The sequence below is a fragment of the Gobius niger genome, assembly GCF_951799975.1.
Source record: "Gobius niger genome assembly, chromosome: 20".
Lineage (NCBI taxonomy): Eukaryota > Metazoa > Chordata > Actinopteri > Gobiiformes > Gobiidae > Gobius > Gobius niger.
The window spans coordinates 10,865,326-10,879,565 of NC_136871.1; the positions used below are offsets into that span (position 1 = coordinate 10,865,326).

The 14,240-nt window shown below is 42.8% G+C and overlaps 1 protein-coding gene across 1 annotated transcript; it reads left to right on the forward strand.

Annotated features, from left to right (window-relative positions):
• Positions 1-978: 978 nt before the first annotated feature.
• Positions 979-11,913, forward strand: slc41a1 (solute carrier family 41 member 1). Its single transcript, XM_079579204.1, has 11 exons — positions 979-1,250; positions 2,815-3,855; positions 7,018-7,125; positions 8,597-8,668; positions 9,219-9,363; positions 9,516-9,662; positions 10,207-10,354; positions 10,432-10,511; positions 10,808-10,942; positions 11,047-11,195; positions 11,263-11,913. Exons 2-11 carry the CDS (start codon positions 3,370-3,372, stop codon positions 11,446-11,448), a joined length of 1,656 nt encoding a protein of 551 aa, XP_079435330.1. The 5' UTR covers positions 979-1,250; positions 2,815-3,369; the 3' UTR covers positions 11,449-11,913.
• The last annotated feature ends 2,327 nt before the right edge of the window (positions 11,914-14,240 follow it).

The window sequence follows — 14,240 nt, forward strand, 5'->3', positions numbered from 1 at the left end:
CTAAAATTTTTAATTCAATTCGAAATTTGATGGGGAGCCAGTGCAACGAGGATAAAATGGGAGTAATGTGTGACCGTCTGCTAGATCCTGTTAAAAGCCGCGCTGCAGCATTTTGAACCATTCGAAGACGATTCAAAGCCGGTTTGTTAAAACAAGTAAAAAAGGAGTTACAATAATCTAAACGAGACGAGATAAAAGCATGAATCACCAATTCTAGATCAGAGTTGGATAAAATTGGCCTCAACTTGGCAATGTTTCTCAAATGGAAAACAGTTTTTCACCAGGTGCCTCGAGTGGCTGTCAAGAGGCCACTGTGATGGGAATTAAAAGTGCCATACAGCCACTGGGTCATGAAAAGCTCAAGTAATTACATTAATACAAAGGTGTTTTTACACATAAAAAGTTCCATAATGCCATAAAGCACCTTTAAATTTATTAAAGCTAAGAAGAAGCTTCTGTGACTAGAAGAAAAATTTCCTGAACTTTATCAAAACGAAAAAAGTCGATGATTTAACTTTTCGATTATAGTAAGAGTGTATTATTAAATGAGTATTACTCTACAGATATTTTAGTTTCCAGAATGGAAAGAACATTAAATATAGACATGCAAAGTTCTGCCAAAATGATGAATTACATATTTTACTAATTAACAAATGAAGAGTGGAACAGAGCAAGTGGAAAACAGAAGAATGGAGACTTTTTGGTCAATGTGTGACCATCCGTCCTCCTCGAGGGTGCTACTCGCTCAGCCTGTACGTGCATTCATTGAGAAATCTGGGGCTAGTGTTAAGTTTAAACTCTGATCTCGGGTCGTGGTGGTAAATTAGCAGCTTGTGGAGACTGGCACCGCACGGGCATAAGTTTCCACGCACAGGGCAGAAGGGGAGATGAGAGGCTGAGCAATGTGGAGCAGCGGAGGGGAGGGGTGTACGTCAGCGGAGTGTGGAGGGAGGGAGGGAGGGCCCGCCTTGTAGCTTGGTGGCCCCCTGCACCGGACGGCGATACTGTAGATGCGCAAGAAGCAGCTAGGCGGAGGGGGCCACTGGACGGTGCAATGTAACGACTCTGGGACGGTCGAAGAGAGAGGGTTAACCATTAACAGTGGAGAAGTATTAAGGCCGCTGTGCAGAGCCGGTACTTAGAGCGCGTGTGCGCACCAGCGCCCACACCTTCATCCCGAACGCGATACCGAGAAGCGTGGATACAGTCGCGGAGCCTTGACATTTCCTGATCAGCGCTGATTTCTTCAGGTAATTACAGGGGGGTTCTTTACAATGAGGCGGCCACGTGTTAGTCCAGGCATCTAGCGGAATTCGGCATCAGATGCACTGTGCGTAAAAGAGATAATGCTCACATAAAGAGTACAGGATGACAGGCTTTTACTCAGCCTTCATTCTCATGTGTTCCCCTCATCGTGGACTTAGGGCAGTGACACGGGCTCTAGCCGGTGCTGGGACACAGAGCCCTCTGGCCTTGCTTAAATGAGCAGTAGAAAAGAAAGGAGGGCTTGCCTATTCAGCGCTGACCAAGGGAGCACTAATTTACGCCTTTGCTATGTTGAGTTCGGCCAGTATTGGTCTTGACTACTAAGCAGAGGATTGTTTCAGCGGGTAAAAGCAGAGGCTGCCTGCGGATGTCGCAACATGCGGGCAGTGAGCTGTGTCAAGACGCACAGTTTAGACGGAAGCACCGACTATCATTTCAACATAGGCCCTACCTATTAGCTCTTCGCCTCTCGTGTGGTCAGACCATTTCTCAGGTAGGCCACGTGAATAACATTTCATCTAATGAAGCAGAACATTCATTCTCGAGATACTTCGGATTAATTTTCCAAAATATGTCCAAAATTACGTAGCCTACACGAACCTTCTGTAGCCCGTAGTCTGCATCGGGTTTTATCTTCAGTAAAGGCAGGTTAAACATGCGTCTAATAGTTTGTTGAACTGTGACGGTGCCTTCGTAAATCCTAGTCTTACTTTGAAAGAACTTGCCCTGTACTTCCGTGAGATGATGATGCTGGGCGTTTTACTTTTAATATAATGAATATGTTTTGCTCCTCTCTCTGCATGTTTGACCTCACACAATCTTTTCAATCATAGCCATTAAATAAACAGTTGTTGAAAATAATCATAATCATAATAATCATAATAATATAATAATAATAAAGAATGAAAGAAAAATATTAATCAAAATATAATAAAGAGATTTTTGCACACACCTACAATGGAACTGTATAAGACTTTTGCTGGAACTGTCCAGCTCTGGTGATGTGATTACCTGCTCTCTCTCTCTCTCTCTCTCTCTCTCTCTCTCTCTCTCTCTCTCTCTCTCTCTCTCTCTCTCTCTCTCTCTCTCTCTCTCTCTCTCTCTCTCTCTATATATATATATATATATATATATATATATATATATATATATATATATAATATATATATATATTAAATGATTTAAATAATGCATGTTTTGCACAACAATGAAAAGCCTTTGTTCGAAAAGGTGGATTTAATGAGGATTGTTTCTATACAGTATATAGGCGTGCAGTCATAAAAGCCATAGAAATGTGAAAAAAACAAAAAAACAGACCAGTGCAGTGATTAAGGGGTTAATATTCATATTCACATTGACAGGATGTACTGCCAAAGATAGACCAACTTCCCCTTGTTGTGAGGTCAACAAAATACAACTGTTTAATTACAGTTTGACTAATCAGACCATCACAAGATGGATGCCAGATTTGCCATGGAAACGGTTGTCTCCTATATAGACTTTTTCTACAATTATTCAGCAGACTAAACTCAGGCCCCTGTTTTCCAGGTGACTGCTCCATGTGGTTGGAGAAGTACTTTTCCGCATCTTGGTAATTCAATCCTTCTTCTGGCCTTTAAATATCTCCTCTGGAGACCTCCCAGCAGCCACGTGTTGTAAGGTGAGACACTTCCAGTCCATACTCACTGGGCTGAGAGAGGACCAATCCACTCTGCTCTCTGAGCACTCTGCACCTGACTCAGCCTTGGTCAAACTCAGAGAGTGACCTTCTGCTGTCATTTCGGACTCGAAAGTCTCCTCTTTGTATTTGTGACCTGCCGAACCAAGAGACCTTGCAGTGAATGGAGAACATACTGATTCTACTCCCAAAGCACCGCCAGGAACACGGCAGATGCTCAACTGCATGTGCCTTGCTGCAGTTTTTGTTCAACACAGCACTTTTCTCAGACAAAAGTGACCACCTCTACCAGTAAGCCTTTTTAATGGGATAAATAAGTTGAATTGGCCAGGTTAAAAACCAGATCAAAGGGCCAGAACTATCCAAGGGCTGACCAGGTGAGCATACCTTTTGGACTAAAACAACAGCTTTCCAAAGGCTTCCGCATGGTACTTTGGTCAAAAGATCAGGACAAACTCCCCGACATAGACATGTCTTCTGGGGCCATTGACGTGAAGAAGGAGGGAGGTGCGCTGACACCAGCCTACCTCAACTCCAACTGCTCAGTCCACCCAGTCATCCTCACCAAGGACCCCGAGGAGCTGGCCCCTGAAACAGGGGGTGAGTTTGAGCTCAAAGAAGTCACATCGTTTCCAGAGAGAGCCAACGAGAATGGGGAGGATGAAGAGAGGCCCGACATGGTGGTGGCCATTGAGTGCCTGGCCAACGCCAAGGGCCAGCGTGAGGAGGACGCCTTGTTGGAGAATGCCAGCCAGAGCAATGAGAGTGATGACACCAGCATGGACCAGAGCCCCGAGCCCCCAGTCCCCCTTAAGGAAACGTCCTTCTCCATCGGACTGCAGGTGGTCTTCCCTTTCCTGCTGGCTGGCTTCGGGACAGTGGCAGCTGGGATGGTCCTGGACATTGTACAGGTGAGTAATGTGCCCTGCATTAACTAAATTCACACAAAAATTAATATGGCACCATAATACACAGTAAAGTGTCATTATTTAATAATACACATTGTTATAGTTAAGTATCAGTGGTTGGTTAACAATAACTAAAACTATAACTAACAGTTTGGGACATAACAGAGATTCCGGAAAATTCAGAAGTTTTTTTGTTTGCCTTCTTGAGGTAATTTGGATGTTATTGATGTGACTTGGTAGTGCCACTGACACAAATTTTAACACAACATAGGCCAACTCTCCCTCTCAAAACGGTCTCCAGAATTGGGAGACAGAGTTTATATATCTTTCTGTAAGTAATTAAAATCTATCAGTATAGGATTTGTTTAGCTAATTCTATTGGGTATAACAGGGTGTGATGGACTGTGTCTTATGCTCATAATGCTTCATATAACAGGTTGTAGCTAACAGAACTGACAGGTCATGAGTGACAAAGTGTGATGAAGATAAAGCTGGAGGTGTCAGACTGCCCGGAGGCAGTGCAGGCACTCTGGGAACATGCAAAGACATACTGGACTCCAGTAACTCGGCTCAGACAAAGAAATAAGAGTGTTTCTGAACACCTGATAAGGCAGCCTCTGGGTCAAGCCAAAACAAACAATAATCTATTACTGCATCACTGTGGTTAGGTATTCTCGCTAATCCAGGAATGCAGAGGTTTGAGGTCTCCACTTGGACACCCCGCTGCTCTGGTCTCTCTAGTTTCCAAAACATTGAACCATTTTGTTTTAAAACTCCAAGTGCCCACCCTTTATCCTTCAGCCCACTGCGAGTAACAATTGACTAAATGAGCCATGGTCATGCTAAAACAGATTGTACCCTTTAATGACTCTGAAAGGCTAACAAAGCTTATCTTCCTGACCTTGCTTCTCATTAGCTGGTCAAACAATTTCAGTTCCTTTAAGCATCAGCTTGAAAACTCAGCAAATAAGTAAATGTCTCTAATTATTCACAGTGTGGCTGAAGAGGCAGCTCAAGTTAGATGTTTTTGTCCTTTTTAAAAAAGTGAAAAGTGACCACTTTAACATAAGTCGCTTGACCATCCACATACACAGCATTTGGCCTCATTTCCACGAGAGCTTGGCCCAGAATGGATGATTCAGAGTGGTATGGAGGGTTAAGGTGTCTGCATAGTTGTGCTCAGTGACTTGGCAGCAGACTGCCCTAAGCCCTCACCCCCCACCCCATCTCGCCCAACACCAAATGCCAGTAACTCAGGACTTTGGGCCTCTGAGGTTACTTCAGCTAAAGGTTACACATAGTTTGAAGATCTTTTTTGGGAATTCTTCTCATCAGATGCACCAAGAAATAAAACAGAATATGAATTTAAAACCTTTGGAAACAACAGCCCTTATGTGCATGTGTTTGTCTCAAAGTCTATGTGGTGCTGTGTCTAGACATAACAAGAAAATTAACTAGAAAAATGGGACAGCGCTTCAACCACAATAAACAAACAGTCTAAAAATAAGAGCACTAGTAAACAGGAATCATAGTAGACACAAAGCTTTGACACCAGCCAGGCCTCTCTACTGCCCACTGCACACCGTTTATGTCTGACCACATCCACTTGGTGGCTTCATGCAAGAGCCGCAGTTTAGCCTGAGCGTGGGCTTGTTCCCTCAAAGTTAGTCATCATGTTTACTGCAAAGGCCCTGCTGACCTCAGTTTGAGAAAAGGACAGACTTTCACCGGCTGAAGAAAATTCAGTTCAGATTAATTAAATTAATCTGAACTGATTCAGATTCAGTTCCGATTAATTTGAATTTTTTATTCAATAATATATGATTATTGTATGTGTATTTGAAATGCGGGTGTCTTGCTGAATTGGCATGTTTTGTGTGCACTAGGCCTTTGCTCGACTTTCATTGTCAGAAGTTTGACTGGAATCTGCGTGGTTGTAGCTTTATTGGACATACTGTCAATTGTTATGAATATAACAGTACTTTCAAAATAAAATGTCTGATTTAGCATGACAAATGTACACATGCTCTGTTTTATTTGTATTCAAAATATTAAGAACTTTTTTGTGGTTTTAGCCCACAGTTAACCCAAATTTAGATTCCACTGATCATTTTACAAACTCAACATGTAGTTGACACCACCGCGTGTCTTGTGATGTCTGTACCATCTGTGATGCTTCCACAGTCGCAAGGATTTTGCATGCCATCAGGTTCAGTTTCCCCCTCTGAATGGCAAGTATAATCACCACATGTAAAACAGGGACATGTTACTCAACTGGGCAACCTGACCCTTGTGGGACATACATACCAGAGCTCCTATAGAGCTGTACACAGAGGGGCTGGGGTTGACCACTCAAGTTCCTAGAACTGAGGAGGTGGCCATGGGAAGGAGGGCTGGATTGGCCTTCAGCCAGCGGTCCATGGAGACAACAACATATATCACCACAGGGAGCAGAGAGGGAGATGGTGCCGAGGCCGCTGGAGAGGCACAGAGGAAGGCTGAAAACATGCAACACTGAAGAGAGGAGAACTGCTCACAAGACTTCTTGGTTGGCTCAACATTTGAATGAACTGTGTGTAATCTATTGGTGTGTCAGGAGTTAACACAATGCAGCCTTTGGGACAAAACTATAAACACAAACAGTGTGTTGAGTGGAGCCAGAGGGGTACATTACAGTCAAACATGAATATGTGCTAGACGTCAGATTCTCTTTTTCTGCAAACACATTCTCTCCTTCTCTGTCTTTGTCATGTGAATATTGATTCATCCCGGGCCATGCCGGACAGTAAGTGCTGTGGGCCTTTGGGAACTGTTCCAATGATAAGCACTTTTACTGGACAAAAATCAATGAACTATGTCTCTGCAATGGCTTTGTATCTGGCCACAGCAGCCACAAACCTGCTATCAGCACATGAACTGTCAGGAAGGCACAGCACAGATGCACTGACTGAGAGCTATACATTCTGTCCAAGAGCTTGTGACTCAATATTCCAATTATTATATCTATTATGCCAAGTTAATTTTTATTTATTTTGTTTGTCCTGAGCACAGGGCTCCACATTTATGTATGTATGAGCTCTGGGTCCAGCTCATACATACGGCTCCACACTCTGTGAGCTCTGCGAAGAACGCTGTCTTTAATGTCCTGTGTGTTTCTTTGTACAGCACTGGACAGTGTTCACGGAGGTGTCTGAGGTCTTCATCCTGGTCCCGGCACTGCTCGGTCTCAAAGGAAACCTGGAGATGACTCTGGCGTCTCGACTGTCCACAGCGGTGAGGGACACACAATCACCTGCTTGTCTGAACATTACCCGTCTGTTTGCTCTCTTTACCTGAGACTAACCCCCTGGGTCATATTGCCAAAGGTTATCTGGCTTTTGGACACACCTGATAGTGACATTCCTGCCTCAATTGCACTGACCATTATCTCCAGACTGATATCCACATAGGCTCAAAACTTTAATATAGTTTGATTTGGCTACCAAAAATATATATCACTTAGAAAAATACAGATTAGACAGATGTTCTCATGCTCCAATCCAACTTTATTTCTATAACCCATTTTATAAACAAGATTGTACCTGTCCATATGAAATGTGATGAATTGTTCTTGGTTTGCCAAACAGCTCTGTTAACTCCAGGTTCACACTACCACAGGTAAATAGGCATTACAGAATTAGTCAGGTGTTCATTTAAAGCACAGCAATCCTCACATTCTTTCCACTGGCCGATGGAAAACAACTGACAAAGCTGATTAGCATTTCTAGCCATGGCCCTGCAGCATGAGACACTGCCACATTACCCAGTTCACACTTTACACTTGTATCAACATTCTCAATAGCAATACCAGTGTGTAGTCAATACAAACCCTTTTGACCATTTCTGCATCTTTTATATAGATGCACATACTTTATCAAACATGACGTTGAAACTGGCTCCAAAGCTCTCGCTCTAGAACAACCTCCTTTATTTCCACATCAGCGCTAATTACCAGCAGATTAAGACCACTGTAAGTTTCCAAATGTGCTTATTAATGGAAAAAGAAAAAATCATATAATCGCTCACACTGGGGGTTATGGGAGATTTGACATGTCTTTTCTTTTCAACTGTTATCCTCATTTTCCACAGTTTTTCTCACTTGCATCACTGAAATAAACTTCTCCTCCTACCAGTCTTCACTTCATGACTGACAATGCCCACTCACTGAAATCCCCACACAATACCGCATACTGTTTTGGAACTATTCAATTAAACATTTTGTTTGTTGAAAACAACCACAGACGTTTATGAGTGAATATTGCTCACATTGCTTCCTTTTTGGATTGTTACTGTGGGTTGATGTTTTAAGAAAAAAGAAGTTTATACCACGGTCTATTTCCACACAAAGGCGGAATGTGCCCAGATGTTGCAGTTCCTGCTGCAAATGTAACTGAGACAGACAGAGGGACTTGTCTGTTTGTGGCTGTGGACGAGCTGGAGGATCAGTGCTCTGGATAAACAGTGGGTCACTGTAGGCACTGCCACTTGAGCATGAGACGAGAGCGTGCGCGAGTGTGCGAGAGGACAGATGAGATAAGTGCTGCTGGCCGCTCTGACTCAGCCATCAAAGCACCTTTGTCCAGAGAACTGGCATGTTATTGTTCCGACAGCTGAAAAGACAACAAACAACAAGCCGGCCACTGACACGCACGCACATGGACGTGTGCACACTGCAGTATGTGACCCATGTGCTGCTCTCTTCCAGGCGAACATTGGCCAGATGGATACCACCAAGGACATGTGGAAGATGATCATGGGGAACCTAGCCCTGATTCAGGTAAAAAAGCTCTTCTCTCTCTAACCCAGTCAAGTCAAGTTGTCTGTCCACTCAGGTACTGCATAGGGAATTTCCTCCGAGTACTTCGGTTTCCTCTACCACTAAAACATGTACAATGAGGCCAGGGTCAATGAGAGTGTTAACATGCACAGTCCCGACCAAATCAACATAATATAAGAGGTTTTCACAAACCTCTTTAATTTAGAAGAACACTACTGCACTAGTGTATTTGTCTGTACTCCCCAAATCAGACTCATTTATTTTGTGATGCAATATTGCATAAACCATATGGTCATCCCTGGTAAAGGATCTGGTTGTGGTTATATAATATTGCACTTTTAATCAATGACAGGGAGCTATTTAGGGTTAGCATGCTCTCTCATGGGCTCATGTTGCCTCGCCTTTACTCTATGTGTAATGCAGGCATTCATTTTGTGCATATGAAGCCCATAAGTCATAGTCAGTTGTGCAGCACCTGGAACTCTAAAATATCCAGAATGGCACTAATTTAGAATATGTCACATTACTGAGTCCATGATGATCTTTTCAGGTTCAGGCCACCGTGGTGGGCTTCCTGGCATCCATTGCTGCAGTGATCTTTGGCTGGATCCCGGAGGGGCACTTCAGACTGGGCCATGCAGTGCTGCTGTGTGCCTCCAGTGTGGCCACAGCTTTCATTGCTTCTCTGCTGCTAGGTATGTCTACTACTATTGCTCAATGTAAGTGCCCCTTGCCCTTTAAGACACATGCTCAAGGCCATGGTTTAGCAGGAACAATAATATACTAAAGCACAATATGACATACTGTAGATGTGCATAACATGTCCTATGTCTCTGCTGACCCTCAGGTCTTATCATGATCGGAGTCATCATTGCATCAAGAAAAGTTGGCATTAACCCGGATAATGTAGCCACGCCCATCGCAGCCAGTCTGGGAGACCTGATCACACTGTCGCTCCTCTCTGGTATCTCCACTGGGCTCTACAAAGAGCTAGGTAAGGACATAAACTTAAAGAAAAAAAAGACATCCACTTTGGCACTTACTCAAATGACCACATGCTCATACATCTAAAAAATGTTGCCAACTATGCGCCAGTCCCTAGATAGACAGATTGCATATATCTAGAATGTGGGGTTAGAGATGGGTTTGGTTGTACATCATTATCAGCACAACGTCCACCAAACTGTACTTTTCCCCCTAAAACCACAGACACTTGTGTCTTTGAAACATCCTGACCTAAATCTTGGAACTGTGCTCATGCCACAACGAGCTCTATACTGAGCTCATTTGGCTTATTTTGGGTTCAGATGCACAAAAACACAGCTGGTGTCTGGAGCTTTCACACATTCCCTCTGTGGTCTGTCTACTTCAGAGGTATGACACACAGTCAGGCAAAGTGTAGCAGCTACACTGCCTCCAACAGGCCAGACTTACATGTGAGGGAAATTCGTACAATCTCAAGTATGACACGGAGATCATAAAACAGTCATATAATAGCATATAACTAAACCTATCTTGTGTAATCTTTTGCTTCACAGAGTACAATGACTACGCCAACCCTCTGGTGTGTGCGGTGTTTGTGGCCATGTGCCCCCTGTGGATCTTCATAGCCAGGAAGATCCCCTCCACAAGGGAAGTGCTCTACTGCGGCTGGGAGCCTGTCATCATCGCCATGGCCATCAGCAGGTAGAGCATGTCAGAGCGGTGGGCTCAAATGTTAAGCCATACTGTTATAGATAGTAATTACTTTTGCTTATCTTCAGTGTTGGAGGTCTGATACTTGACAAAACGGTTACGAATCCAAATTTTGCCGGCATGGCGGTCTTCACACCCGTCATCAATGGTATGTTATTTTATTTATATTTTTATTTGTTTTGAGACATTCTCATTCATTCACATTACAATCAGTCAAGAAGTGTCTTGACTGATTGACAACAACAGTAATCACTGACTGTCACTTCTGATCCAAGCTTTCAGAACATGATATTCTCACATGCGATTCCCATCTTGGTATTCACCCGCTTCGACCTTAGCTTCATTATATATAATGCAAGAGAAACCATTTTAAAAACACATAGTAACCATGTACATTTCAGAAACAGTTCTACAGGTGTTGACTGTGCGTTTGGTTTGTCCCAGGTGTGGGAGGAAACCTTGTGGCGGTCCAGGCTAGTCGGATCTCCACCTATCTACACATGAATGCTTTACCTATCGGGGACCCAAACCCCACCCCCAGGAAGTGCCCTACACCCTGCGTTACTTTCTTTGGCTCTTGTAAGTTTTGATTGTTTTTTCTGTCTAAGTTTACACATGATCTCTGTTGAACAAATAGCTGTACATGAAATAAGTTGCTGAGAGGCTCTTCTGTTTTTCCTCAGCTGTGAACTCACGTTCAGCCCGGGTGCTCTTCCTGCTGGTTGCTCCAGGACACCTGGTCTTCCTGTACACCATCAACTCACTGAGGGGGGGACACACCACACTCACACCGCTCTTCATCGGCTTTTATCTGGCCGCAGCCCTGTTACAGGTACAGGCGTGTGTCCCAGCTCTCTGTCATGTGGGTGTGTGAGTGCTCATGAACACTTGTGTTTCAGGTGGTGATCCTGCTTTACTTGGCTGACTGGATGGTACACTGGATGTGGGGCCGAGGCATGGACCCTGATAACTTCTCTATACCATACCTCACTGCTCTTGGTGACCTACTCGGGACCGGCTTCTTGGCCCTTTGCTTCCACATGCGTTTCTTCATTGAAGACCAGGAGACCAATTTGGGCAACTGAATGCACACAAACGCACAAATGACTATAAATCACTGTGCTTTTATGGCAGCAACAAAGCGTCCTTTTTACCTGAACGTCCTCAGAAAGGGCTATTCTTCAGCAGGCTTCATGTGGAAGAGCTCCCATGATGCTTCTTTTTTGGCTTTCAATGATATCAGGGCATTTGACTGCACCATTCTTTGCAGAAGGCTTTCTGAATCCAGCCCACAGACTACTTCCGTTAATGGCCTTTCATTGTACAAAAGTATGACGTGTATTGTGATTAAGGCTTGTCTTCATTATTTTTCAATGGGGACAGTTGCCTAATTTTTTTTTAACATAACATAGGCAGGGAATGCTTAATCACCAAGTGCTATATTTTTGCTGTAGATTCTCATGATGGAGGATTTTACAGCAGAACACTCACTTGATTACAGTCTTGTACTGGGGGACCGCTACAACGGCCATTTTCTAATTGGACATTGAACAAAAGCAGGAATAATGCCTCCTGTGTACTCTAAAGCATCAATCTGGTGAGAAAATTGTTCATTTCAGAACTTGCTCCCAGCAGCTTCGTCAGCCCACAGGTGTAATACTTTCTTATGTAGTTACAAAATAAACTAAAACATGTGCAGCATGAAGAACACTGGCTGGGAACATAGTGTACTTCATAGGCACAAGCTTGTTACTGTTTGAGAATGCCAAGAGGGTAGTGTACTTTAGTGTGTAACAGGCTGTCCCACCTGATGACAGCTGTTGTCCCCATTCGCCCCTAGAGAGTACATGTGTTCAGAGCATCAATCTGTGCTCAGGCTATACATAACACGTCACATTCATACTGTTTGATGTCAAAGCCAGAAACGCCTAAATCTATGCAAAATTTGCTGAGCCTGTGATAGTAGGATATATTATTTAGCAGATAAAGTAAAAATGGAAACGTTTCTTTTTGTAACGTGTTAGGTAAAAAATATTTAAATGTCATCAGTGTCTGGTTAAAGTTAACGTGACCTTCCTCAACAGAATGGGCCACCAGACCATGAGAGTGAATGTGAGTTTCAAGGCAATACATACAGCGACAGTGAGCGGATGTTACAGCCATTTAACAGACTGTACCAAGTACAGGCGTCGGCCCAAAGGCAAAGTCTTATTTGAACTCTGCATGTGATGCATGCTTATCAAAGCTAGTCACACTGTGCTGTTTTAGTGGGGCCAGCTGAATGCATGTGCAGGGCACATAGTGTGAATGTGCAAAAACTTGAATATTTTTCATCGAAATCAAATATGTAAAAAAAAATGAATTATTTTAGATAATTACTTTTTATTCCGTATCTTTATTCTTTCCTTTTTGTCTAATGTTGCTAATTGTAATGACTATTTCTTCTGTTAAGATTTTATGAAAAACCCACTGCTCAGAAACATCATACAGAAACAGAATGTACTGTACTATTTCATATGGACACCAGAGGGCGCTGCTGTGACACTAGAATCCTCTTCACTCTCAAACTGACCTGGTGCCAGCATTTCGCCTCTTTGTTCGATAGTTGTTAATACTTCTATGGGGCAAGTCATGCAATGTCTATTTATTTTTGAAAAGCACACAAAGCAATGTGTAAATATTATATATTTATTCTATACATGATGTTTATTTTGTGTTTTGTGTCATGATTTGATTTCTGTTCACTCTGATTTCTTTTCTAGTTATTTGATGAAGGCCAGTAGAGCTTTTGATGTTGCTGTAACCGATTAGCCGAGTGCCTAATACACTTCTTCACACAAACACACTGTTCAAAACTATGGCCTTAACCTGTCAGAGCCGAGCGTGACCCGAAGGCAAGGCTCAGCACAGTGATGACTAATAGATATGTACACTTCAGATTTGTAATGTTGAATGATATAGCGGCAAGTAAGGAACGGGACTGCTGTAAGGGAAGGGCTTGATTCAAAATGACACCACAAGGCTTTGGTCTTGGTGAAGTTTTATGATAATAATCTTTACCAATGTTGACACGTTTGCCTTTTTAACCCCAGTGCTTGTGCCCCCTGACGCTAAGATGAAACTCTCGAGCCTTGCTGCTGCCAGTTGCTGATGTCAAATGTCCATGTGGCCTCTTCATGCAGGACCTTATAAACTGCTGGAAATAAAGCTTTTTATTATTTCATTACCCCTTTTTGTAGTTATTGTTTCATTAACTTTGTACTGAAAGTTACAAGATCATGCTCCCTGGATACTTCCACCTAAGAGTCTCAGCTTTTGCTTTTCATATAATTGCCACTGATGCAAAACTATGATTAATACAAAGGCAATATGTCATCAAACAATAGCTATAAAAATCATGAAAAACTTTTGCTTTTTTGTAACCAGAATTTGGCCAAACAAATCCGCACTTTGTTAGAAGAGGGGAAAACACTATCCTCCAGCTCGGTAATGGATTAGGCTTCAACAAAGACCAACAAGAAGTAGCAAATGGAGATGAATGAGTAACATAAGGGAAGTTATAATAAGTTGTAATAATAAACATGATATATTTAGGTGAGATGAGCCTAATGGGTTAACAACGTGTCTTTATTAAAATAAGTGAAGTGAATTAGACACTTCAGACAGTATGTCACCAGAAAAAATATTAAAAACAAAATGTTAAAGTGCATGACAAGTTAGACCCGGCCCCACACACACACACACATTAATAATAATAATAATAATGCATTGGTTTTATACAGCACTTTTCTGGACACTCTAAGACGCTTTGCATTATTCATTCCATCCATACTTGGTGGAGGTATACTACTTCGCCCAGGCTTCCTGATGTTCCCAA

Excerpts from the sequence above, each read along its gene's own strand:
- slc41a1 (XM_079579204.1), top strand. The coding sequence starts at position 3,370 with ATGGTACTTTGGTCAAAAGATCAGGACAAACTCCCCGACATAGACATG. Across the intron at positions 3,856-7,017 it reads TGGTCCTGGACATTGTACAG|CACTGGACAGTGTTCACGGA; the intron begins GTGAGTAATGTG and ends TTCTTTGTACAG. Across the intron at positions 11,196-11,262 it reads TGGCCGCAGCCCTGTTACAG|GTGGTGATCCTGCTTTACTT; the intron begins GTACAGGCGTGT and ends CTTGTGTTTCAG.